This window comes from Abramis brama (genome assembly GCF_963993115.1).
Source record: "Abramis brama genome assembly, chromosome: 11".
NCBI classification, from domain to species: Eukaryota; Metazoa; Chordata; class Actinopteri; order Cypriniformes; family Leuciscidae; genus Abramis; species Abramis brama.
In genome coordinates this window covers 10123938-10149291 of record NC_139973.1, presented here as the reverse complement: position 1 = coordinate 10149291, position 25354 = coordinate 10123938, and the positions used below count along the sequence as shown (strand labels likewise).

Sequence of the window (25354 nt, the reverse complement as noted above, 5' to 3'; positions counted from 1 at the left end):
GGGTCTCAATGATCCTAAGAAAGGTGAGAAATCAGCCCAGAACTACACGGGAGGAGCTGGTCAATGACCTGAAAAGAGCTGGGACCACCGTTTCCAAGGTTACTGTTGGTAATAAACCAAAATAGAACTTTTTGGTCATAATTCCACTAAACGTGTTTGGAGGAAGAAGAATGATGAGGACCATCCCAAGAACACCATCCCTACTGTGAAGCATGGGGGTGGTAGCATCATGCTTTGAGGGTGTTTTTCTGCACATGGGACAGGGCGACTGCACTGTATTAAGGAGAGGATGACTGGGGCCATGTATTGTGAGATTTTGGGGAACAACCTCCTTCCCTCAGTTAGAGCATTGAAGATGGGTTGAGGCTGGGTCTTCCAACATGACAATGACCCGAAGCACACAGCCAGCATAACCAAGGAGTGGCTCTGTAAGAAGCATATCAAGGTTCTGGCGTGGCCTAGCCAGTCTCCAGACCTAAACCCAATAGAGAATCTTTGGAGGGAGCTCAAACTCCGTGTTTCTCAGCGACAGCCCAGAAACCTGACTGATCTAGAGAAGATCTGTGTGGAGGAGTGGGCCAAAATCCCTCCTGCAGTGTGTGCAAACCTGGTGAAAAACTACAGGAAACGTTTGACCTCTGTAATTGCAAACAAAGGCTACTGTACCAAATATTAACATTGATTTTCTCAGGTGTTCAAATACTTATTTGCAGCTGTATCATACAAATAAATAGTTAAAAAATCATACATTGTGATTTCTGGATTTTTTATTTTTTTTGATTATGTCTCTCACAGTGGACATGCACCTACGATGACAATTTCAGACCCCTCCATGATTTCTAAGTGGGAGAACTTGCAAAATAGCAGGGTGTTCAAATACTTATTTTCCTCACTGTATATATATATATATATATATATATATATATATATATATATATATATATATATATATGTATATATATATATGTATATATATATATGTATATATATATATATATATATATATATATATATATGTATATATATATATATATATATATATATGTATATATATATATATATATATATATATATGTATATATATATATATATATGTATATGTATATATATATATATATGTATATATATATATATATATATATATATATATATGTATATATATATATATATATATATACTGTATATATATTTATAGTGTGTTTATGTGTGTGTATATATATATATATATATATATATATATATATATATATATATAATAAACAAGCACCATTAATTATTCACAAAAGTTATTAAATTAAGATTAATTTTCTATTAGTGCTGTCAAATCGATTAATCGACTTTATCTAAGATAAAAGTTTGTTTATATATTATATGTGTATTGTTATATATATAATATATATATATATATATATATATATATATATATATATATATATATATATATATACACATATAAAATAATAAACTGTATACACATACACATTTATTATATAAACACAAACTTTTATGTTAGATGCGATTAATCACGATGATTTGACAGCACTATTTTCTATACAATCTTATTTAAATTACCCTGATTTAAATACATGATATTTAAACATAAATTTCTATTGCTTTAAAATCAAACTTTCAAATATTTTCACTAAATGTACCATAAATCCTCTTATATTTTGTACCCTTAAAAATCAAAGCTCAAAATGATTCAGAAATACTTTTAAGTTGTAGTCATGAAAGCTTTTTGGTCTTTCTCTTTGAGCCTTGCAGTTAGCCTTGAATTCTGTGCCTGAAGAAGCTGGCAAGACTGAGTCCAGCAGAAACAAAGAGCTGGCACTAAAGACAGATATCAGCATGAACGAGATAGGCTGGCACTGATCCATCTTTTTCATTTGCACACGATTAAATAATGAAGTCTGTGGCACATGGAACAGTTAATGATCTTTTGTAATGGCCCCTTTGTGTCTACGCTCACCTAATGAAAAGAAAACGGCTTATGTGAATACAGACATCAAAATGAAGGCATGATGGATATTGTTGGAGAGAAATGTGTTGTTTTGTGAATTGATAATGCATTATATGCACAGACTACATGATCTAAATAATATTACTGCTTGATGTTCAGTTTGGGGTGTGTGTGTAAATGTGTTTAGGGGTGTGTGTGGGGTTATTGATGACGTCTGCTCGGTAATAAGACCTTGCAAGGTACTTTTTTTTGTGCGTGAGCATGTGTCTTCATGAGCCTTTTATCTTCCGAGCATTAAACTTTTATGGCATACTCAGCTGCAAGACAGAACGGAGATGGTCGGTCTTGAAAGAGGAATGGAAAGCAGTGAGTTTATAGTCTATCAGGACGGCAGCGACGCTGTGTGTATATCAAACATAATCTGCCTCCGTGATATACTAGACCGCTCCGGAAGAAAGTAAGATGAATCCCCAGGAAAGATGAGAGATTTCTAAGGCCATACAGCTCCATAAATACTTTCTGTGCAGAAAAACAACAAATTGAAGTTATCGATCATTTTCTTACAGCATGGTTCTTATTAGTGGTGCTAGAGGATTTAAACAAATCCCTAATGCTTGAGTTTGCTATATTAGAACAACTTGACAAGTTAATACAGTTAATGATGTACCATTAGGAAAGCTATTTTCAACATAATGCCTAAAGAAATAGATTAATAATTGTTCAGTGTTAATCTCACTCACCGTAATCACAATTACAGACAAATAATGAGATGAAAAATATTCATCATGACACAATTTTTATAAAAAACAAACAAACTAGGTTATGAATAAAATGCTTGAAAATAATGTTTAAAATGAAACATTTATATGTATGTATATATATATATATGTGTGTATATATATATATATATATATATATATATATATATATATATATATATATATATATATATATATGTGTATGTATGTATGTATGTATGTATAGAAAGAGAGAGAGAGAGAGAGAGGCAATATTAAGCAATATATTAGGCATTATGTTAAAATAGCTTTCCTAATGGTACTTCATTAACTGGATTAAATTGTCTTAATTTAAAAACTGAACAATATTTTTGTTACAGGACATTGAGAAGACGATGAACACTGCACTTCATGAGCTCCGTGAATTGGAACGGCAGAACACAGCCAAACAAGCTCCCGACGTAGTTCTGGATACGTTAGAACCGCTCAAGAACCCGGTGAGCTCAGAGCCAGCGAGCCCCTTACACACCATCATGATCCGAGACCCGGACGCGGCCCTGAGGCGCAGCAGCAGCTCCACCTCCGAGATGATGACCACCTTTAAACCGGCGCTGTCCGCCAGATTGGCCGGAGCCCAGCTCAGACCTCCACCTATGAGACCCATGCGCCCCCCTCCCACGCAGCACCGCTCCAGCAGCTCCAGCTCCTCTGGGGTGGGAAGCCCTGCCGTGACCCCCACAGAGAAGATCTTTCCTAACAACGCAAGCAGTGCTGCAGCTTCCTCCGCCAACTCGGGCGAGAAACCTGGAACCATGTAGCCCGTGGTGTGATGCAGCTACCTGTGCCGGCGAGGGCGAACCAGGGCACGATGCTGCAGCGACGAAGTTCAGGAGTGCTTTTCTTTCCATTTTCTAATGTATTTTTTGAGCCTAGAAGATTTCGAAACCTAGTGGTCGGCACGTGCTCTTACGCGTTGAGCCTGGTTGTGGATGATATGAGTTGAGTCTGGCTCAGGTGATCTCCCACATTCCATTCTGTTCTTCCCATAATTTCCTGTCCTCTCTGTGAAAGAGACAAAAAAAGTAAAATACAAGAAAAAATAATTTTATAGGGTAAATTTCATGCAACTGAACTGCATTATATAAAGTATGATTAAAAAAAATCCTCTTGTTTTTATATCATTATTAATTTTACCTCAGAATTAATATTAAGTTGTCCTTTTTGGCCTTCTTATTCTTATGTGAACTTTATTTAGAGCAAGATTCTCTGCACTGGTTGGCCAGAAGAGTTCTGTTATTCATTGGAGGACTGTTCTAAGATAAGAGATAAGACCCTCCTTCAAGAACTGGACTGTACATATAATAGAACCAAACGGTCACTCAAAGACTGTCTAACATGGCCACCTTTGAGCTATTGTAAATAGAGATATACTGTACTTGAACTTGTAATGCCTTTCGTTTGTAGAATAAGCGATATACATCTAAGTAACAACATAGCCAAGCTGTATACATATATGAGATGCAGAAAACCAATATACCAACTAATTTTAAGAAACCTGTGGTAAAATGTAGTTTTACTTGTATATAAAGTTTGGGTAGATTCTTTTTTGTACAGCCGAGGACATGACCAGGCAGGGAGACTAGAATGGCAAACGCTTTTACAACCAATAAGCAAACAAATAATGAATCAATAGTCAGTCTGAGCCATTAATATTATTATTAGTTTGGGGAGTGTTCTACCTTTTTCCTAATTTTTGGATCACATCAATTTCCTAATACAAAAAGCAGTTCTTCATGCTGAATTTACACATTTAATGCTTCATTCTCTAAAGTTACATGGTTTTAGGGTATTCCCGTGAGCTCCCCCCATATTATTGCAAGCATCCATCAATTACATATTTGAATCCCATAATAAATACTCTGTCAACTGATTATATGAATATTAATACTTACTAAAATAACCAGATGTTACACAAGTGGCCAGTGTTTTTGTGACCTCAAAAGGGTGAATCAAACAGTGTGTCCATGTCATAGTAATATAAATCTAAGGATGCACCGATATGAACATTTTGGCCGATACCGATAACCGATAATTCTTTATATTTGAAAGCCGATAAATCAAAACCCAAATTTTACTACATAATTTTTGAGAGCCTGGTTACAAAAACAGAAGTCTCACCATTAAAAGCAATGTCCCAAGCACACAATTATAATGTTCTCATTATAATTTGATGTAGCTTATATGACAGACTTGTGCTGCACTTAACTGTATTTTCCTTTGTTGAAGTGATTCCAATAATATTTCAAGCAGTGTTAATTTTGGCAGCCATTTTTGATTTAGTCTTAGTTTTCATCTTGAGACGAAAATACTTATTGGTCTTAGTCACATTTTAGTCATTTTGTCTTTCATAGTTTTAGTCTAGTTTTAGTTGACGAAAAGTCATTGCATTTTTTGTCAACTTTTAGTCAAATTGCAGTTACCGACATTAATTCTGGTAGCTATTTATATGTAGTCCTTAGACAAAAAATGTCCTAAATTTTTTATCCCTAGGCCAATTCAATTAAGCTTATGAGAAACGTAAATTAAGGTAACAGGCTGTATTGACATTGCACTCTTTAGCAGTAGCACTTGTGCAATTCTACATACCCCTTTTCCTTAGTTCAGTGGTTTTTAGAGTGCCCTACCCCCTGGTACCCCCTCTCTTCCACTTAGACTGCAGTCACACTTTTTCCATTAAGGGACAATATTTTTTAAATATTTTTTTAAATTAAACAATGTTCAATAAATATGCAATGATGGTAAAAACGAAGTGATACCGGTACTTTTAAAATATTAAATTAAAGCCAGTAGTAAGTCACTGTCTTTATGAGTGAGTCATGGAGTCATTCATTCATTCAGTAAGGAAGCAAGCTGCTATTTTTATGAACGGATCATTGAATCTCACGATTCGTTCAAAGCCACAGATTCGTTCACGAATCACCGCTGTGTGCTGGCTTTCGTTGCAAAATAGAGCAATAAGCCTACTGACAATACTGTTTTAAATGTAGTACATTATTTAATGTTACCCTTCTGTTTGTTTAACTGTTGTATAAAATCAATGTCACATTTGAAATCGTGTGGATATTCAGGAAAAATTGCATTCTTGCTCGTATAATATGATCAACATTAAAAACACTGCTGGATATCAGCCTATATTTTGATCGCAGATTTAGTAGCACAGATAGCGCAAACGGCTCGTGGCAGAACACAGACCGACTGAACGACACTTTAATTTAAGTAGAAAATCTCAAATGAAGATCGCTAAACTCCAGCTTACTCGTCTGTGTTTTCAGATCATCCGCGCTTCTTCAGCAGTGTAGAGAGCGCGCGCGCATGGTTGCCAGATACTTTTGAAAAGACCGGGTAGAAAACGTGTTCTTTTAACAGAAAAGCTCTGACCGGGGGTTTAATTATTAAAATCTGGCAACCGTAAGCATGAACGCTCGAAAAAAAAACCAGTCAATGTGTTGTCGTCTCCTTTATTTGACAGAAACAAGTGGTTTTGGTTAAGTTTAAAAAATGTTTAAACACATTTCAGTCTCGTCTTTTTTCGTCAACGATATTGCATGTGTTGATATAGTCACAGTTATCGTTTAATGACGTGGGTGTCGTCTCTCATCGTCTTGTCTTAGTCAGGGGAAAAAAGGTCGTCAACGAACATTTTTCGTCATAGTTTTCGTTAACGAAATTAACACTGATTTCAAGCAATTCAAAACCGTAATGGCGAACAGTTTGAAGTTCTTCACCTGATTTATCGGCTTTAATATATCGGCCAAATTTTCATATCGGGCCGATAACAATAAAAATGAACATATATCGGCCGATACCGATATGGTGGCCGGTATTTTGTGCATCCCTATATAAATCCTCAAAATAGTTCTCATTTTCTTATGCAGAATATATTTTTATAATTTTTTTTGTCTTGGTTTTAGGATAATCCGGACATCTTGTTGTGAGATTCACCCAAAATCTTGTTTATGTCAGATATATGGTGCAAAGCACTGCGCATTTCCCAGTGTAATGAATGATACATTTGTAAATACATATCGCTCTCTCTCTCTGGTGAGGTACACAACCTTCCTCCCAATCTAAATTTTCAATAGCCTAGAGAAACCAGCTCCAACAAGAGAAGCTTCACTGCCCCCAATCTGTCATATCATCTCTGGTTCATCCTCAGCGTTACCCCTCCTCCCTGAGCTGTGCTTGAAGAGGGAATACCCAGTCGTGAACAAAATTTGCCCGACTGACCTAGATATCCTCTCAAATACACTGAACCCAAAGCTTTAATCTCATCTTCACTGATTTTACTTTTACAGTTTGCCTTAGGATTTGCCACTTCACGCAATCCAATCAGTGTGACCGTATGCGAGAGCTTGTGTAGCTTTGAAAAAATAGAAATTACATATAAAAAACAGTACTGTTACTACGCACAAGAACTATTTAGATTTGCATTTAAAGCCATGCTTGATTTGTTACATCACGTGTCTGAGTTAGTCGCTGTCGCCATGCTGATTTGCTCTTGCATTAGGAGCATACAAATTTGAAAATCACTTCCAAGACTCCATGCCCTGGTGCTGCCATCTCGGATTTCTTTTAACAAATGATTAGGCAAAGACTGGTAATTAGCTTCTGTCTGAATTCCTCAACGTTGTATTAGCATGAGCCTGTTGTCCGCATGTGAGGGAGATCGACGAGCACGTGCTTCTCTTTACCAATAAGCAACACTGTTCAAAGAATAATAATGCTGCCTTTTCCTAGATGCAACAAACTCTGTCCCGAAATACATTAGCTTTCAGCCAGGAACTGGGTCTGTAGCTGCAAGGATTAGGCTCATCTCAGGAAGGGATTCTAATTTTGTTCTAATATCTTACCATATCACTTCCCAGTAGGCACCATTTAAACATACCACATAAGGACTATTATTTATGATTACTAGGGCACACATCTATTTCTGGATGTTCATTTGAATTCAGTCACTTCTGCATAATTACACCTGGATGGATGAGGGCTTAATTCTATTTACAGTAAGAAAACGTGCAGAATATTGCAATGCATTATTCATATAGTCATCCTTCTGTGATTTGAAGTACAGGGTTCCCATTGAAAACCTGGAATTCTTGAATTCCAGACCTTCGGAAGTCATTTACATGAAAGTCGGTAAAAATGTCTAAAGTGAACACGGGTATGAGTTTTTCCCGTTGTTCTCAGCCCGATAATAATAAACTGGCTAGAAATAAAATGTTATTTAAAAAATGGCTTTACAGTAAAGGAAACAGAATATTGCAATGCAAAATTCATAATTTGATGTATAAAAGAGACTTATAGGGTCATCCTTTTGTAATTTGCAGTACAAGGTTTCCATGGTCATAGAAAACCGGGAAATATCAGGGAATTAAAAAAAAAATATGATTTTCCGGCCTCGAAATCACAGGTATGCAATAGTTCATACAGGTATGCATTTTTCTTGTTCTCAGCAGGAACATAATTAATTGGCTAGAAATAAAATTCTATGGAAATTTATAAAAATGATTAAAAATATATTTTTAATATTACTATTTAGCCTACTACTAATATAACCTCGTCCAGTAATCATCATTTAAAATAATAATAATGAATGTGTGGGAACCCTTGCCCCCGGTTTTACAGACAAGTCTTAAGCCTAGTCTAGACTAAAATGCATGTTTTAACTGAAAGCAACTTGCTCTGATAAATATTAAAATATGTTGGTGCCATTGTTTTGTCTCAAGATGCACATCAGTAATCATTTTTTCAAAGGCACGCTTATAAAAGCTACTTAAATGTCCTAATTGAACCAAGGACAAATCCTGGCTAAATATAAGCCCTGTCTGTGAAACCAAGCCCTACAATACCAGTTGAGTCTTGTTTAGTGTGGATTTACCAGATAAACCTTTCTTTACATATAAGGGCTAAGACAAATACTGCCCTCTGGTGGCCTTATTTGGCCTATCCCTTCTCATAGTCTCCCTCTGGTGGTCAGTGCTGGTATTGCTCATTCATTGACAATGCGCAGGAAAAAATAAAAATTGTTGGCAGAACTTGAAGCTTTTTGGTACAAATGTGAAATTGCTACCACATTTCTGAAAGTTTTTCATACGTTCTACAGCATATCTTGTCTTACTGTCATTGTAGGCATTCCTAACTCTAGCTTGCACTAGCAGCCATGCACCAAAGGTTCACATAAATCAGTGTATGTTGAGAAATTCACACCCTTGGATTTTCATACACTGTCTTTACTCATGCTGTAATCATGCCTTTGTGTGTTATGAATTTAAATACTTGAGTATCAGACTTCTGCTCGTTCTGCTGGGGAAATTAGTGTATTACGTTCTCACATATCTGTTGTACAGCTCAAATATACTGTATAGTAGCGCTTATGTAACGAGCCGATGTTTGATAATAAATTATATAGAGTTTACAGAAACTGCCATCCGTAACATACTCAAATAGTCATGGCCTTTCAATCCATGTTGTGTCATTCATCTCTGTTTATCTCTCCTCTGCCAGTGAACTCAAGGCTGTGCTGTGAAAAGCGTATACTTTTGCTGTTAAGTTAAATCTTCTACCCAATCTAATGCATTGCAGTATTTAAGACTGTGTTGGTCTGATAATAGGATGTTGTATGGTACTTGCACGATTTCTAAGGCACTTGGTGCATCCCTGTACTTAATAGACTGTATGTGATGTTACTGGAAGTATGTTTTGGGAATGTATGCAACATTGGGAGTGTATTGTACGTATGCCACAGTGGGTCTATATTGTATGTACGCTAAGATAACAGGAAAAAAAATAGGCTTTCTCCTTCTCTGGACACAATGTTCAACAGGACAAAAGTGCCGTCTGTCTGTAGTAGTGGGTTGTGAAAACGTTTGTGTCAGTTTTTTTTCTTTTTTTTTCTCTAAACACTTTTTGTCTAGTGATGCTGTTCTTAAATGTGTGTTTGAATGGTTGGATTACCCCTCTGTGATGTTATCCTACACCATCCCACTGTTTGGATGTGAACCATTCTTAAGTCCAAATAAATACTTTTTTTTTAACCTTATATTCAATTGTTGTCTCTTTTTTCATTTTAGTTGAAATGATTGATTGAAGCCCATGTCATATAATGCTTTTATTCATAATGCAATAATGCAACAAAAAATATGAATCACACTTGCTTAGTTCTGTTTGAAAACTTACAATATCCTGATTTTTCAGCCCAAAGAGCAACAATTTTAATATTTTATAAACACATTCTTATTACTATACTCCTAAGCAAATAAAATTATAACATTTTAGAATATATATATATAAAAGCCTCTAAGTGCCATCTGAAACTTTCTTCTAGAATGATATTTTTTTATTAAGCTTGTATATTTAAGTTTAGTAATTTCACTTAAATGGCAATGAAGATTACCTATTAATTGTCATTTAAGTGAAATTACTGAACTTAAATATACCAGCTTGATAAAAATGATCATTCTAGAAGAAAATTTCAGATGGCACTTAGAGGCTTTTGCATCTGAACTCTTCATATATATATATATATATATATATATATATATATATATATATATATATATATATATATACACACATTATTACAGTGTTTGTTACATTTTACATTTTCAATCAAGTTTTACACTTAATTATTTGTGCTTAATTGACACAAGTACCTGTAGTGTCATGTCACAAAATTCACGAAATTAACGACATAATTTTCTTTGTGCAAATTATAATTTAATAATAATAATAATAATGCAATTTTTTTTTTTTTTGTAAATTTAACCTACTATAAGGTTCCATTTGTTTATAATAGCAAACTAAATGAGTTAACAAACTAACAATGAAAAATACTATTCATATTATTTGATATGAATAGTATATCATATATCAAATAATGTGATATCCTATTCATATCAAATGATGCCATATCAGATATTTGATGTTCAGCTTATTTAATGGACCTGAGCTGACATGAACTAACAATGAACAGTTTAATTTTTACTTACTAATGTTAACAAAGAATTAGCTAACGTTATCTAATGGGACCTTATTGTGAAGTGCCACCATTTTTTAAACGTAACCTGGACATGTTTTCGTGAGGTTTCTCAATGTATTTACTGGAATGTAGTGCGCTTGATACACCTTCTTGCAGTATTGAGTCCGGCCACTAGATGGCAAGAGAACGATGGGCTCTAGATGGTAGTCGAACGAATAAAGTCTTTGAAATATAGAACATTTTTGTATGAGTTATTATTTGTGACACCAAATGTGGTCAAAACTGTGACAATAAATGGAAACCATTAAGCCCGCAGTAAGTCTGATGTCTTTCAAAGTGCATTTTGATTTTCTCTGAGTGCAATAGCGAGATACTGGCCAATCAATTTCATTTGTCATAACGCTACACAATATAGTCAGCCAATCAGGCATGGAGTGTAGATAAACAAAATCCCATTTGTTACACCTGAGGGACTCTTAGTAAACAAGACGTAAACATGAACAATATAACTCTCTCCTTTCAGTCACTTCATTTATTACTTACTCCCAACATGCTTCCCTCTTCCCTGTTTTGAAGACATTGTGAGGACAATTCACCCCTTACAAAAATTTACCATGGTTTTATTATAGTAGCCTAAAAGTGTATTATATCCATGTGTTTTGGCTTGTTGATTTCCATTTGTACAACCACAGTTTTACTACAAATACCATGCGGTTAAACTATGGTCAGTGTAGCAAAACCATGGTTAATATTTGGTTATACCATAGGTTAAATATTAACCTAATGTTTTTTTGTGATTAATGTTTGTAAGGGATAACGTTTTGTATTGCTTGCTGTTAAATGCTGTTAAATGCTGGATAGCTCATGAAGTTCTAAACTGCCAGCAGGCAGTGAAGCCATGGGAAGTGTTCGAGCGGCCATCTTACGATTCCCTACCAGCATTCTATATAGGCTAGATCAGTGGTTTTGGTGTATTTTACACTGTTAAATATGTAGTTAAAATGTCACATAGAATATTAAATGTATTAGACATTTATAACATGTTCATTAAATAATATAGCAGGCTAGGATAACTATTATATTACATAACACTGTCAATAGCCTTCAATACTTGCCTTTGTAAAGTTTTTGTAATGGCATCATGAATAATGCAAGGTTTATAGGCTGTTTCTCTGATTTTTATGAATAGGTAACACACTTTTATCTTCTATGATATATGTTTAGGTTTTCCTCATATTGCTGTCTTGCACTCGATCCTTTTATAAAAAAATAAAAGCATTTCCTCTCTGTTGTTGTGATTGTGAAGTATGAAGTGTTAAGACAACAGGGCTTGGTAGGGTGGATAAATGTTCAGACAGAGCTACCAAGAACCCTTCAAAACAACGTGAAAGTGACATTCAAGATCAACACACGGCACCAGGGAAGAATAGTACAACCTTATGTATACGCCTTATGTATAAAGCATTCCAGTCTACTGAAAATGCAACAGCTCTAATTTCAGAATGATCAAAACAACTCCAGTCCAAACTAGATTGCTTTTTAAGAAGCAAGGAATGAAAAGAGCCTATTTAATTTTAATGGGTTAAGTATGGCTGCAAACAGGTTCGAGTTCTTTCTACATTTAAGGTTTGAAACTTTGAATTGGCTTAATTTTCCTCTACGTTCATAACGCCGTATTCAATCGCTGGAGGGGGCGTGGCTAGATAAAAGAGGCTGGTCCTCCCTGAATCTCATTAACGCTATCATTGACAGTTGTGATGGATAGGATAGGGTTAGGGTATAAGGAGCTAGAGATTGCTTTGTTTCAATAAATGTCCTCAAAAAGAGGTACAAGAAGTGTGTGTATGTTCAGTAAACCACAGTAGGCCTATGTGTGTGTGTGTGTGTTCAGCCCATATTCTAGGGGTGCTAATATGATGGCTGCCTCTTAGGCAACAACTCGAAATTCTGAGCAGCTTTCTGTAAACATTTTGACTAGATCCGTGCTCTGTAAAATAAACCAGCGTTTAAATTGCGGAGCATCATGCCAGGGCCAGTGAACAGAGCCAATTTTTTTATTATTTGAATGAAACAAGTAAAGCGAATGTTTGTTTATTATGTTTATTGTGCTATTATTGTGAGCCGAATGATGCAGTTATTTTGGCTAAATTAAATTTATCATTCAACTGAGCTTTAACTGGACAATCAATGTGAGTTTTTTTCTGAATCAGCAATGTGTACATCCTTTTCCAGGGTTGTGGTGTCTGCTTGTAGAGGCGAGCCTATGTGAATGATTGTCATAATATTGATCAATAGATGATTCTCTGGGATGCCTAAAGTTTGTTTTGATTTTTGTCATAGGCGTAGCTTAACATTTGAGTTGGGGGGCAAACCAAGCCAGTCGATTTGGTCAGTCACACTTTACATTTTAGCTTTTCTATAGTAAACTCTGTGTACCATTCAAGTGGTTTTACTGATTACATATAGCAGCGGCAAGCTGAGGTTGTCATGGCAACCAGATGCATCACACGCAAATTACTTGTGCTACATCTATTTTTGCAGGGCTAGCAATAAACACGTTGAAAATAATGCACTATTAACATGTTTGTCAAAATAATCTCAAAGTAGGCTTTTATCTGGTCACAACAAAGTTCAGAGAAGTTCTCTTCTCTCTGTATCCGCAATGTAGACCTACACTGGAGCACAATTTGTATTTTCATAATTTTAGTAAAAAAAAGAATTGTAACTTGATGGATTTGTGATATAGGACCTAAAATCTAATTCTAAATCTCATCAATCAGTCTTGTTTTAAGTAAATGTCTTGTTTTTAAGTAAAAGTCTCATCAATCAGTGGCTATAATTCATTTGAATTCGTAGGATCTTAATCGTTCATTTTCGTAAGATCTGTTTACATTGCAGTGACGGGCATGTTTGTGGATGGACCGTCATGAGTAGCCTACTTTTTCTTTTGTTTTTATTCGATTCACATCATTGTTCAGTGAGATCGGCCTCATGACAGCACTTTTTCGACCGGTTTCACACCGCATGCAATAAGCAAGGGTTGGCGCACAGAAAACTGTTTGAAAACGCACTGTAAATATCAAAATCGCAATAAAACAATCGAGTGAACTATTCACCCATTTTGAAAAAAAATAAGTCAGTTGTGTTCATGTAAACTCCACATGCAGCTAAACAAAAAGCACTTTCTACTCAATAAATCCGAATGAATCCACATGATTTAAGAAATTTAGCTACACTTTGGGATATGGGTTCAATGTAGATTAACTTGAATTATTTAATGCTATTTTTCCATCAATAACCCATCAGCTACTGTTTAAATCAACATTGTTAATCTGTGTAACTGCTAGAGAAGAATTACAAGAGGATGATTGTGAAAGTTTCTCTAATGTGGCTTTTTCTTTGCGATGTTAAGCAAGCAAATGAGCACATTCACTGTAATTAAAATTAATTGTAAGTGTTTATGTCAGAACATGTCTAACATAAACACTATATTTATGTCTTACTGCCTCTCATTTTTACTTTATTGGGGCAAATGAACAGCTGGCAGTTACTGCGCTGATATAAAACCCTTGAGGAAAATTGCCATCAGAATTGCATAATTTAAAAGGAGATTGTAAAATATGTGATGGACATTGTGTTTTGTTTGTTTGAGAGAAAAAGAATCAGTGCCTATATTTTCTCCAGATGCTTAATTAACAGTCAGGAATAACAGTAGCCTATTAGTTCTGATATTAAAATGCATAACGTATATTTCCTGTATTCATGTTTAAAGATTGTGTGATCGTTGGGACTGAAAACAATTTCATGAATATCACATGTTTGGCTTATAGTTTTTGTCCCTGCTAGAAAAGATAGGAGATTACATTTTCTACTCAGCCATAGTCTTCTAATGGGAGCTGCTTCATTTAGATCTCTTCAGATAATTTAGATCTCTTCATCTTTGTCTATGTTCTGTCATGTTTATGGGATCTGGCTATACATCTTTAGATTCCAAGTTCACAGAAGGGCAAGAAACACAAAAGAGAATAGTAAAAAAGTGGAATGCAAAAGGAATTTAGACACCATTGTAACATTAATTTTGTACTAATGTATTGATTGATTGTGTAGGCCGGCTGGTGATATACTGTAAGGTGAAAATGTGTTAACTATAACTCACTTGAATCAAGGCAAAACAAGCCACTCTGAAAGATTATTGGCATGGTATCAAAAATAGCATGCAAAAATTTTTGTAAATGTGTTGTTGTTGGCAAAGGTGTCATTGTAATGCATGTGAACTTCAATGTGAGATAGTGTGAGTAGAGCAGTAAATTGATTTATTACATCACTCAGTGAGAGTTACATGTCTTCATGACTCTCTTTTCTCAAGAGACAGCTATAATCACATAATGAAACAAAACCTCTTGGTTCAGTGTCTTCACTATCTGCTCTCTGGAGAGACGTTGACTATTGCTTCTCTTGTTCATCTTTACTGAGGCAACAAAAAAAAAAAATTGTTCTCATCCCCAATGGGATAAAAATCCCATTGTTCTCATAGACCTTACATGAAGCTTTCACAAAGATGTAATTTCTGTTGCGCAGTACAGTAAGTTACAGGGATAGTTCACCCAAAAATGAAAGTTTGCTGTTAATTTCCTCACCCTCAGGCCATCGAAGAAGTCTTTTTTTATCCTTGATCATTCATATAAAGCAAGTCAATGCTGTCACAGAGTCAAAAAAACAAACAAAAAAACATAAACAAGCAAGACAAAATTAATAACCATGGCTCCTGACGATTCATTGAGGTATTAACGTTTTACTGGAAAAAAAGACACTTACATCTTGGATGGCCTGAGGGTGAATAAATTAACAGCAAATTTTCATTTTTGTGGAAACTATCCCTTTAAGTTACATTATAAACTTCAACCTTTTATCAGTTGGTAAGGCAAGATTGTCTGTGAACAATGACTCATCGGGTGAAATATGGGTGAAAGAAAATGACAACATTTTGAACAACATTAAGGTGAGTAAATGATGACAGATTTTTTTTTTTGTGTGTGTGAAATATTACCTTAAATTTTCTAATTCATCATATAAAGTATTATTAATTAGAATTCTGTTATTTCATTAGTTCTCACCAACACATTTGCCTGTCATTTCAGCATCCCTTCAAACCCTTAAGGAAGTTGTGATGCTGTCACAATGCTGATACCATGGTAACGGCTCATATACTTGCTTGTGTATTGTGCTAATGCTGGTGCAATCAGTCTGAATTAGTGCAGTTTGGCAGATGGCTCACTGCGCTGTATTTCACATGCACTCAACGGATCGATACAGCACCTCATTACAGAGCCCAAAACAAGGGACAGATCACCAGAGGTGGACAGAGTTCACAGCTACATTACTTGAGTAAAAGTACAGATACCCCTTGCTAAATTTTACTCAAGTACAAGTAAAAGTACTACAGTCAGATGTCTACTTAAGTAAAAGTACTAAAGTACTTGTTTTTAAAAGTACTTGAATATCAAGAGTACAAGAGTACATTTTCTAAATATTGCATTACTACTGCCACAGTGCTTACATTGGTAAACACAGCAAACACTTGAAGCGAAAACTATCATTAACTTGTTCAGAAAATTTAAATAGTCTGGCGAGGTGGGGCCACGGGTTGGCACATTCCCGGGATGCGATATTTTTTTCCCAGGATAGTAGGGGAAGACTCATGAATATTCATTAGGGAAGTCATCCCTGATTGGTCTGATGACCTACCCCTAAACCTACCTGTCACTGGGGGTCTTATGACCTCCATAACCCGCCCCTAAACCTACCCGTCACTGGGGGTCTTATGACCTCCCTAACCCCGCCCCTAAACCTACCTGTCACTGGGGTTAAGACCAATCAGGGATGACTTCCCTAATGAATATTCATGAGTCTTCCCCTACCATCCTGGGGAAAAAAATATCGCTCCCGGGATGGACCTGCTGCGTCTTCATCCATTGTTTCATCCATGGTTTCGTCTCTTATCTAAATCTGACCATGGAGTTGACTTTGGCGGAAAGCTGAAGGTGATTGATGATAGGCTGTCCCAATCAGTGGCGCCTGCACAATCCAATCACATTTGAGAGGGAAACAACAAATTGAGGGTTTCCGAGATGTTTCTTTTTTCCTTTTTTTTTTTTTAGAAGAAGTAGTAACGGGTACTCACAGTTATGGATAGAAATGTAGTGGAGTAAAGAGTACAATATTTGCCTCTCAAATGTACTTGAGTAAAGTCATGAGTACTCCCCAAAAATGATACTCGAGTAAAATACAGATCCCTCAAAATTGTACTTAAGTACTGTACTCAAGTAAAATTACTCTGTTTCTGTCCGGCTCTGCAGATCACACACCATAAAGGGAGCGGATTCCAGGGAGGGCTTATATCAATGATGATCAAATACTTTGAGTGGTGGTTTGACTTCAGACAGTGGACAGCTTATTGAAAGATCTTTCTTGTCCATACTTGAAGCTAAACTATGGTAAGCTTGCACCAGTCACTTTGGTAAGAAAAAGTGTGCCAAGAACAGCAGCAGTTACTTGAGTTGTTCTTCATCATATACTGTACACATTTTAACTGAATACTTGATCTTACTAGTTGGTTTTCCAAGAATAAGAAAAAATCTCTTTAGACCATAATTTAAACACTATATATTGTGCAGATCACCACAACTTAAATATAACAAAGCCTCACGACTGTATAATATATTATATATTTTGACGATCTTTGGTCTCATGGTCATGTTAATTGTTTATTGTGGCGGGAGGAGCAATGGGAGCACAGACACAGTGGGAGTGGTGTCAGGCTTCGGAGAGGAGAGGCATTTATTAAAGTAAATAAACATAACATGTCCAAAAGAATGGGGAAATAAAGTGTTAAAACAAAAGGGGATCCGGTGTCCTCGTCGTGCCAGGTAATCGTGAAGGATGGGTAGTGAAGAGATGGGATGGGTCCAGGTAAGGGGGCGGTGTCCGTCGGTCGCACGAGGGGGCGGAGGCTTCGGCATCGCGACTTGTCCTCTATAGGCCCCGATGACTGAGGGGAATGGCGGCGTCACCCATGTTTCCCATTTTGGACCTCGGGTCCGGCGACTCACATTTTGGCCGCGCGGAAATGCCTCTGAGCTCCCTTCCTTGAACCACGAGAACACCAGTTTGCATGCACAGGGAAGAAACGGTCTCTCAAAGAGAGGGTCGCTCAGCATTTAACAGCGGCGGTGATGAGACTTCTTTCTCGTCAGGTTTGCCCATAGACAGTAAAGGGTTTGCCTCATCACACGCCGCCAATTCTCTTCTTCAGCGCCCCTCCTCTCCAATCACACCCACTCCAGTCGGGAACCTTGCGATTGTGGCGAAGGGCGGCGAGTTAAGAGATGGGGTTGTGCTGATTACTAGGGAGAGGCAGTCGATCCGTCACAATAAATATATCTAAGTTTTAGTTGTCCAAAAATTATGCTAACGAGTGTCTACAGAATTTATAGATTTATTTAATTAAAAGGTTGGACCCTTACAAGGTGCCTGCATCATTTTAATGAGAAAATCTTCCATCTCAGTCTGTAAAACTACATAGTCTAAATGTGATATTTGAGCCTAAATGTGGGGAAAAAAATACTTTCAAGTATGTTGTTGCCTAGAGATTTTGCTGTTTAAATACATTTATAACAGTCAGTACCAAACGATTTTTCTGTCCTTTTTACACCCCTGAACTGTGGTAAATGTCAATGTAAACCTGAAAGGCAAATTAGCACAGTATTTGCCTTGGCAGCATTATAAGTGACTGCTGAGGGATTTAATTGCAGTGTGTTTTAAACCATTAAAAGAAACTCGTCTGTACTTTGTACCCTTCCAGAACTGTGCACTTACACCAGCAAAATGTCATAGCAGATGCTACCAATATCTCCTGTCTGCAAAACTGAAGAAGTATTTGTCTTTAAAATCCATGCTGTTCTGAAGGGACCATCGAGTTGTCAAAAACAGTCTGCCTATGCTGGTGAAGTCTGGAAACAGCAAGACTTTAATTCTGCAAATGTCTCTCTAAGGGAGAACACAGTCAGCTGTAGACTGCCTCTCTGAGTGGGCATCAGGGGCTACAGGGACGTGCTCTGGGTGCAGAGAGAGCACTTTGGACCATACCCATAATCCAGCAGTAATCTGTTCCTAAATGCTAGGCTCTGGCTAAAGGTGATGAGGGGTGATAGAGCGCAGTGCACAGCAATAAACAGGAATGGGGCTTTAGGAAAAAAAATTGACGACTATTGAGCTTCAGAAGGAAGGGTCTCCATCCTTTTTTTGCTGATTGAATATGAGGATCAGTTAACACACAAATCATATGAAGGAATGTATGGAGTAAGTTAATGCTAAAATATTCCTCTTTTACAAAGTATTTGTCAAATGTTGTCAGCATCAGTCAACATCAAATAAGAATTTACCCAATTTACTTTCTTAATAAATTTCTTCATGTAATCGTTTTCCCCTGATGTCACCAATACCTCTTTCCTTCAACTCTTCCCCTTACAGCTATTGTTAGATACCACTTTTTGCGATCCCTTCAATTCTGATGGATAAAATCTGTACATGTACTGTAGATGTTCAAATATGTATATATATTTTTTTCTTGTTACATACCCAATTTCACTCATAAATACTTAACATTGAGAAGTAAATGGGCCAAAAGCATCATTTCATGTTAACTTTATTCCTCCTTTGTGGAAAAGCAAAACCCAAAATACATGCCAATATTTGCGTTTTGTGCTTTTTAGAGTTGTTCTTTGGAACAGAGCTACAGAGTGTTCAGATATATGCATTATTTTAATCATAACTGAAATATTTATTTTTTGTACAGTTAAAAACAATTAAATATTTTCTGTGCAGTCCTAAAATGTTGCAGGCCAAGAATTTTTGCCAGCCGCATTTGTGATGCTGGCCATGTTTACAAATAATTACCAGAGGACATTGGATCTTAGCTATTGCAAATTGTAAGTGGCTCCGGGGAGCCAAATTACACACTGTTGCAGCTAATGAAAATGCATAGAGGAGCACACTGTGAGGCCGACTGAGGGAAACAAAACATATTAGGGATATTTAATAAATATCATCCTTGTGTTTTTTTTTCTTTGCATCCTTGATGTGAAATGTTGCATGTTAACATGTACCTTACCTGAGTTAAAGAAAATGGAGTGTGTCCTTGTGTAGCACTGAGTGGATGAAATGGACAAGAGAGTGAAAGCAAGCAAGAGTAAAAGAATGTGTTTGCATTTAGCCCTGCTATATAGCCTTCAGTCATTGAAGAAAACTTGGAACAGTTCTACATTTACATTTACATTTACATTTACATTTACATTTATTCATTTAGCAGACGCTTTTATCCAAAGCGACTTACAAATGAGAACAATAGAAGCAGTTAAACTAACAGGACAACGATATGCAAGTGCTATGACCCTTCTCAGTTTAATCTAACGCAGTAAAAAAAAAAATATATATATTTTTACTATAGAACAGAATAGAATAGAATAGTAAAGTGTTAGTATTACTGGATCAAGTGCTGTCGAAAAAGAAGCGTCTTCAGCCGTTTCTTGAAAGTGGCTATGGACTCAGCAGCTCTGGTTGAGTTAGGCAGATCATTCCACCAGCATGGAACAGTCATGGTAAAGGTCAGAGAAAGAGATTTTGTGCCTCTTTGAGATGGCACCACAAGATGGAACGTTGTTCGCTTGCAGAGCGCAAGTTCCTGGATGGCACGTAAGTCCGAAATAAAGAGTTAAAGTAAAAGGGAGCAGAACCAGTGGTTGTTCTGTAGGCAAACGTCAGTGACTTGAATATGATGCGAGCGGCAACTGGCAACCAGTGCAATTTTGTGAGGAGAGGAGTGATGTGCTCTTTTTGGCTCGTTAAAGACCACTCTAGCTGCGGTATTCTGGATCAGTTGCAGAGGTTTGACCGTGCAAGCTGGAAGACCAGCCCGAAGAGCGTTACAATAGTCCAGTCTGGATAAAACTAGCGCTTGGACAAGGAGTTGTGTAGCATGTTCTGATAGGAAGGGCCTGATCCTCCTAATGTTGTACAAGGCAAATCTACATGACCGGGCAGTTCTAGCAATGTGGTCTGTGAAGTTCAATTGATCATCAATTACCACACCAAGGTTCCTGGCTGACCTTGATGGAGTTATGGATAACAAGCCTAGCTGAATGGTGAAGTTGTGATGAAGTGTTGGGTTGGCCGGGACCACGAGTAGCTCTGTCTTCGCAAGGTTTAGTTGAAGGTGATGGTCCTTCATCCAGCCAGAAATGTCTGTCAGGCAGGCTGAGATACGATCAGCTACCGTCGGATCGTCGGGCTGGAATGAGAGGTAGAGTTGTGTGTCATCAGCGTAGCAGTGATAGGAAAAGCCATGTTTCTGAATCACAGATACATGTGATGTCATGTAGATGGAGAAGAGAAGTGGTCCAAGCACTGAGCCCTGAGGCACTCCAGTAGCTAGAAGTTGGGTCTTAGACACCACACCCCTCCATGATACCCTAAAGGACCTACCTGAGAGGTAAGACTTGAACCATTGGAGTGCAGTTCCCGAGATGCCCTTCATCTTTAGGATTGACAGGAGGATCTGGTGGTTAACTGTTTCAAAGGCAGCAGACAGATCCAGCAGGATGAGAACTGAGGATTTGGAAGCTGCTCTTGCCAGTCTCAGAGCTTCAATTACTGAGAGCAGGGCAGTTTCAGTTGAGTGTCCGCTTTTGAAACCAGACTGATTGTTGTCCAAGAGGTTTTTCTGTGTAAGGAAGGAAGAGATCTGGTTGATCTCTAATTTATGGCTCACCTATTCCAATGAGTCATAAATTGTTCTAATTTATGACTCACCTATAATGGTTTGTAATATTAAGCTGATCTCTGTAGGAGACATTAAAAAGCAAGATTACAGACAAACGCTGTATTATGTGCTCATTGACTTGACATTTAAGAATTTTACAAGTGAGCTTCAAAGTAAAGTTCAGTCTTCATGTAATCATAAGGAACTGACAGGCATATGAGTGCAGAGCTGGTCATTTCCTGTTGCCTTTTGTCCTTCAAATAAACGCCACTGAAATTTGTCCCCATGTAATTTGTTTGAAACTATCTAGTTCATGATGTGACATACAACAAACAGGACTTGGGTCATACAATTACTTTGATATCCAAATACAGTAATTTCAATTACTTGAATGTGCTTCCTGGCTTTTCATACTGGATTCAGTCTTGAACCTGAATTGTGGTACAAATATACAAAACTGTTATTGTCTTAGTTCTGGAATTTTTTTGGACTTTCTCTTTATCAACACCAGAAGTTAGAGAAGACAATACAGATGAATTCTGGGTTGAAATTCTGGGTTGAAATTCTGGGTTATTGTTGTCTGCCTTACAATACAAATACATCTCTGACAACCGTTACTGCTTTCTAAGAATACCAATTGGTTATTACTGGATTAATGACTCTATTATTCTACAATTAATTGGTGAAATAAATGTGGAGGTAAGGTTAAGCAATAGTCTAATTGCTCACTTAACATCCAATCGCATACTTAAAAATCTGTGTCTTAGAGGTTAAGAGCTCATGCAGAAGCCAGAGATGACTTTGTGCTCTGTTTGCATGAATGGACAAGAGAAGAGCAACAGAACAGTAAAGGCCAAACCATCTTCCACAAACATTGCTATTATACATTAAAGAAATGCTGAAAAATAAAGTCTCATTTGCATTCTTCCAAGCATGAACTTGGGAAAAGAAACATTAATATTATTTGACAATTTGACAGTTTTTTACATTGCTTTTCTTCATTTTGTTGTCATGAATAGTGACTTGATGTTGACTCCTTTTGCATGTCATTCCAGGAAGTCTGTAATATGAAAGAAAAAAAGAAACCTGTTAACATTCCCATTCATCTCAATTCACTTGGACCCCTCAAAATGCACGATTTGAAATCTACCATCTTTGGTCATAAATTCCTGTGACTAATCTGGAGCTGCAGGTAAATAACTTGACATTTTTAAGTTCAGCCAAAACATATTTGAAATAATCAAGTTCCATGAAAACTATTACCTATTTTTTAAATGCACCATTACAAATTTGTTTTATTTGATCATTCTCCATATTTGGAAATAATCAGCTTGTATTTCTTTGCAGAAAGTGTTTTTGGTTTTATTATTTCTGTTGTCTGTAATGGTTGCTGTGTAGTTTAATTTAGCAGCTGCATTTCTGTATACAGAGCACCTAGAGCAGGTGTTGGTGAGCGCTCACATTTCTTATGTTTCTCTAAACTGACGGGCTGTCTAAGAGCTGCTTTTATATAATCTCCTCACATCCTCAGATCTGCACATTTGAATTCTGAACAGTTTCTGAGGAGATGTTTATATGTTAATGGTAGTGCTGAGGGAGATTTGAGAAAATGATCACTTATTTTCGGTTGTTTATAGCAGTGGTTCTCAACTGGTGGGTCATGACCCAAAAATGTACTGCAGTTGCAGGTCTATTCTGACAGCAGGGAAAACAATGCTTCTGACACTATGCAAATAACAGAATGTAACCTAGAAAATAATCGTACATAGTCACGGTAAAAACAAAAACCATATGCTTATCAACTTTTAAAAGGGAGTTAAAATGCTTCTCACACCTTTTGTTGGTGGCGTCAAGGCCGTGTGACCAATCAGCGCCAATTCAGCTAGCCAAATCGGACAGATGGTAACATAGGATGTTGCTTGACATCCCTTCATTCTCAAAAACTATGAACAAAATATGGAAGGTAAAGGAAAGGATGACTCAGACTACATTGAATACAGGGTCACATCCAGCAAGGACAAACATGAGTCACAACTCCAATGTAATATTTGTGTTCTGAAGCAAAACATTTTGAGTACCACCAGTTTATAGTATGATAAAAGTATTATGCATTAATGATCAGTATTATTATGTGTCTCCATTGCATTATGTAGCAAATTTAAAGTTCTTATCACTGTTCTGCAATAATTTATCATATCATTTTTATAATTTTTTTAAAAAGGTGCTGTTTTTATTTGCAACATAATACATTTTTTAATGATACCATACATATTATGCTATAATACTTGGTATAATTTGCATTAATGGAATAAAACTTAGGCTATATAAGAATGTATTTTAGAGTGTCAGGGTCTATCCAGCAAAATATGTTTTGTATATCTGAATTTTTCATTCTAGTAGCCAGTGCTTTGCTGTAACAGAATATTTGGCTGCCTTTTTGATTGAAACCCAAGCTATAGCAGCCACATGGACAAGATTGAGGTGTGACGGTGTATTTAGTAATTGAACGTCATCCTGTTCCAAACTCGATTGCTGCTTGCAGTGGAACAGCTCTGAATAGTTTAATATCACCTTCTGAGCCCAAGGCAATGAATGTCTGGTTGACAAAGAATCTGGTTACCTTCAACATTGAGCGTTTCTGTGTGTGTGTGAGAGAGAAAGCATTTTTGTATGCAAATAATTGCTTTTGCAGGTAACAACCTGTTTTTGTGATCTAATGCCTTTCAGAACCTGAGAAATTTCATATGCCTATTTGTTTGTGCCCATATGTCTCTGTCAGAGTTCATGAGTTTTCTTATTTGTTTGATCTGGAACCAAAAGTAGTTAATTAAGGAAACCCAGGTGTTTCTAATTCTTCTAAAACAAGGAAAACAAATGAAAACTCCCAAAGAAACTAAGTGAGCAAAGAATGATCTTGCCTTCGAAATCCTAGTTAAAGAGATTGAGCACTGAAGATGTATTGGTTTATCCTCAGGTATTTAATCAGTCAGACTAATGAAATGAATTGAGCCAGAGAGAACTGATTGCCTGTGACATTTACAAGTCCCCTGAGAGCATGTGCATGTGTTTGTGAATTGACCTCCATAATTATTCTTCAACAATAAGGACAAGAAATAAAACTGGGACTTTTGCTATATTTAAATAATCTGTGTGATTCAAAGATTCTGATATCTAAAAGCTTGCTCAAAAAGGATAATTCTGGCTTAATTTTCTCTGATTTTTTCCCCCATGGACCACAAAATAGATGTAAGGAGGCTCTTTAATGTACTGAAAGTGAATGGTGACCATGGTCTGTCAAGCTCAAACAAATGACTAAAAAGTCATAAAAGTCTTGTGAATTGTTTAAAACCTTAAAAGTTTTGTGCTTAAATTTTGCCCATTTGTATTGTCATTTTCCTCACTTCAATTGAGTACCAGGGTCTTGCCATGATTGCCAGGACTTCTGCTATTCCAGATGCTCCACAACCAAAATTTACAATCATTTATTGTTAAGCAAACAATAAAGCCTCTGTCTTATATGCCTTCATATTTAATGAGACTGGACCATAGGGGAAGAGATGGACAGTAATGTCACCTCAGTCAAATACATTAACATAGCTCTCTATATCAGCACTTGCATTCCTGTAATTGAACAAATAATTATTTTATTCAATATACCAGAATCAGATAAACATTTGTGTATATATTTTATCTCCTGTAGTGAACTTAAAATTGGACTAATGGCAGAAGAAATGGTTCATCGTTTAAAATAATAATTTTCAGTTTTGTATATGTCCTTGTGTGTGCTTTACATTATCAGACAG

The 25354-nt window shown here is 36.5% G+C and overlaps 1 protein-coding gene across 1 annotated transcript in view; it reads left to right on the top strand.

The window, feature by feature from the left end:
- Window positions 1–7832, top strand: part of srgap3 (SLIT-ROBO Rho GTPase activating protein 3) — a 97338-nt gene extending 89506 nt beyond the window's left edge. The window contains exons 22-23 of the mRNA XM_084129144.1: window positions 3078–5006; window positions 6442–7832. Of these exons, the coding sequence (XP_083985270.1) occupies window positions 3078–3515 (438 nt within the window). The 3' untranslated portion in view covers window positions 3516–5006; window positions 6442–7832. The remainder of the gene's footprint in view (window positions 1–3077; window positions 5007–6441) is intronic.
- Window positions 7833–25354: the final 17522 nt, after the last annotated feature.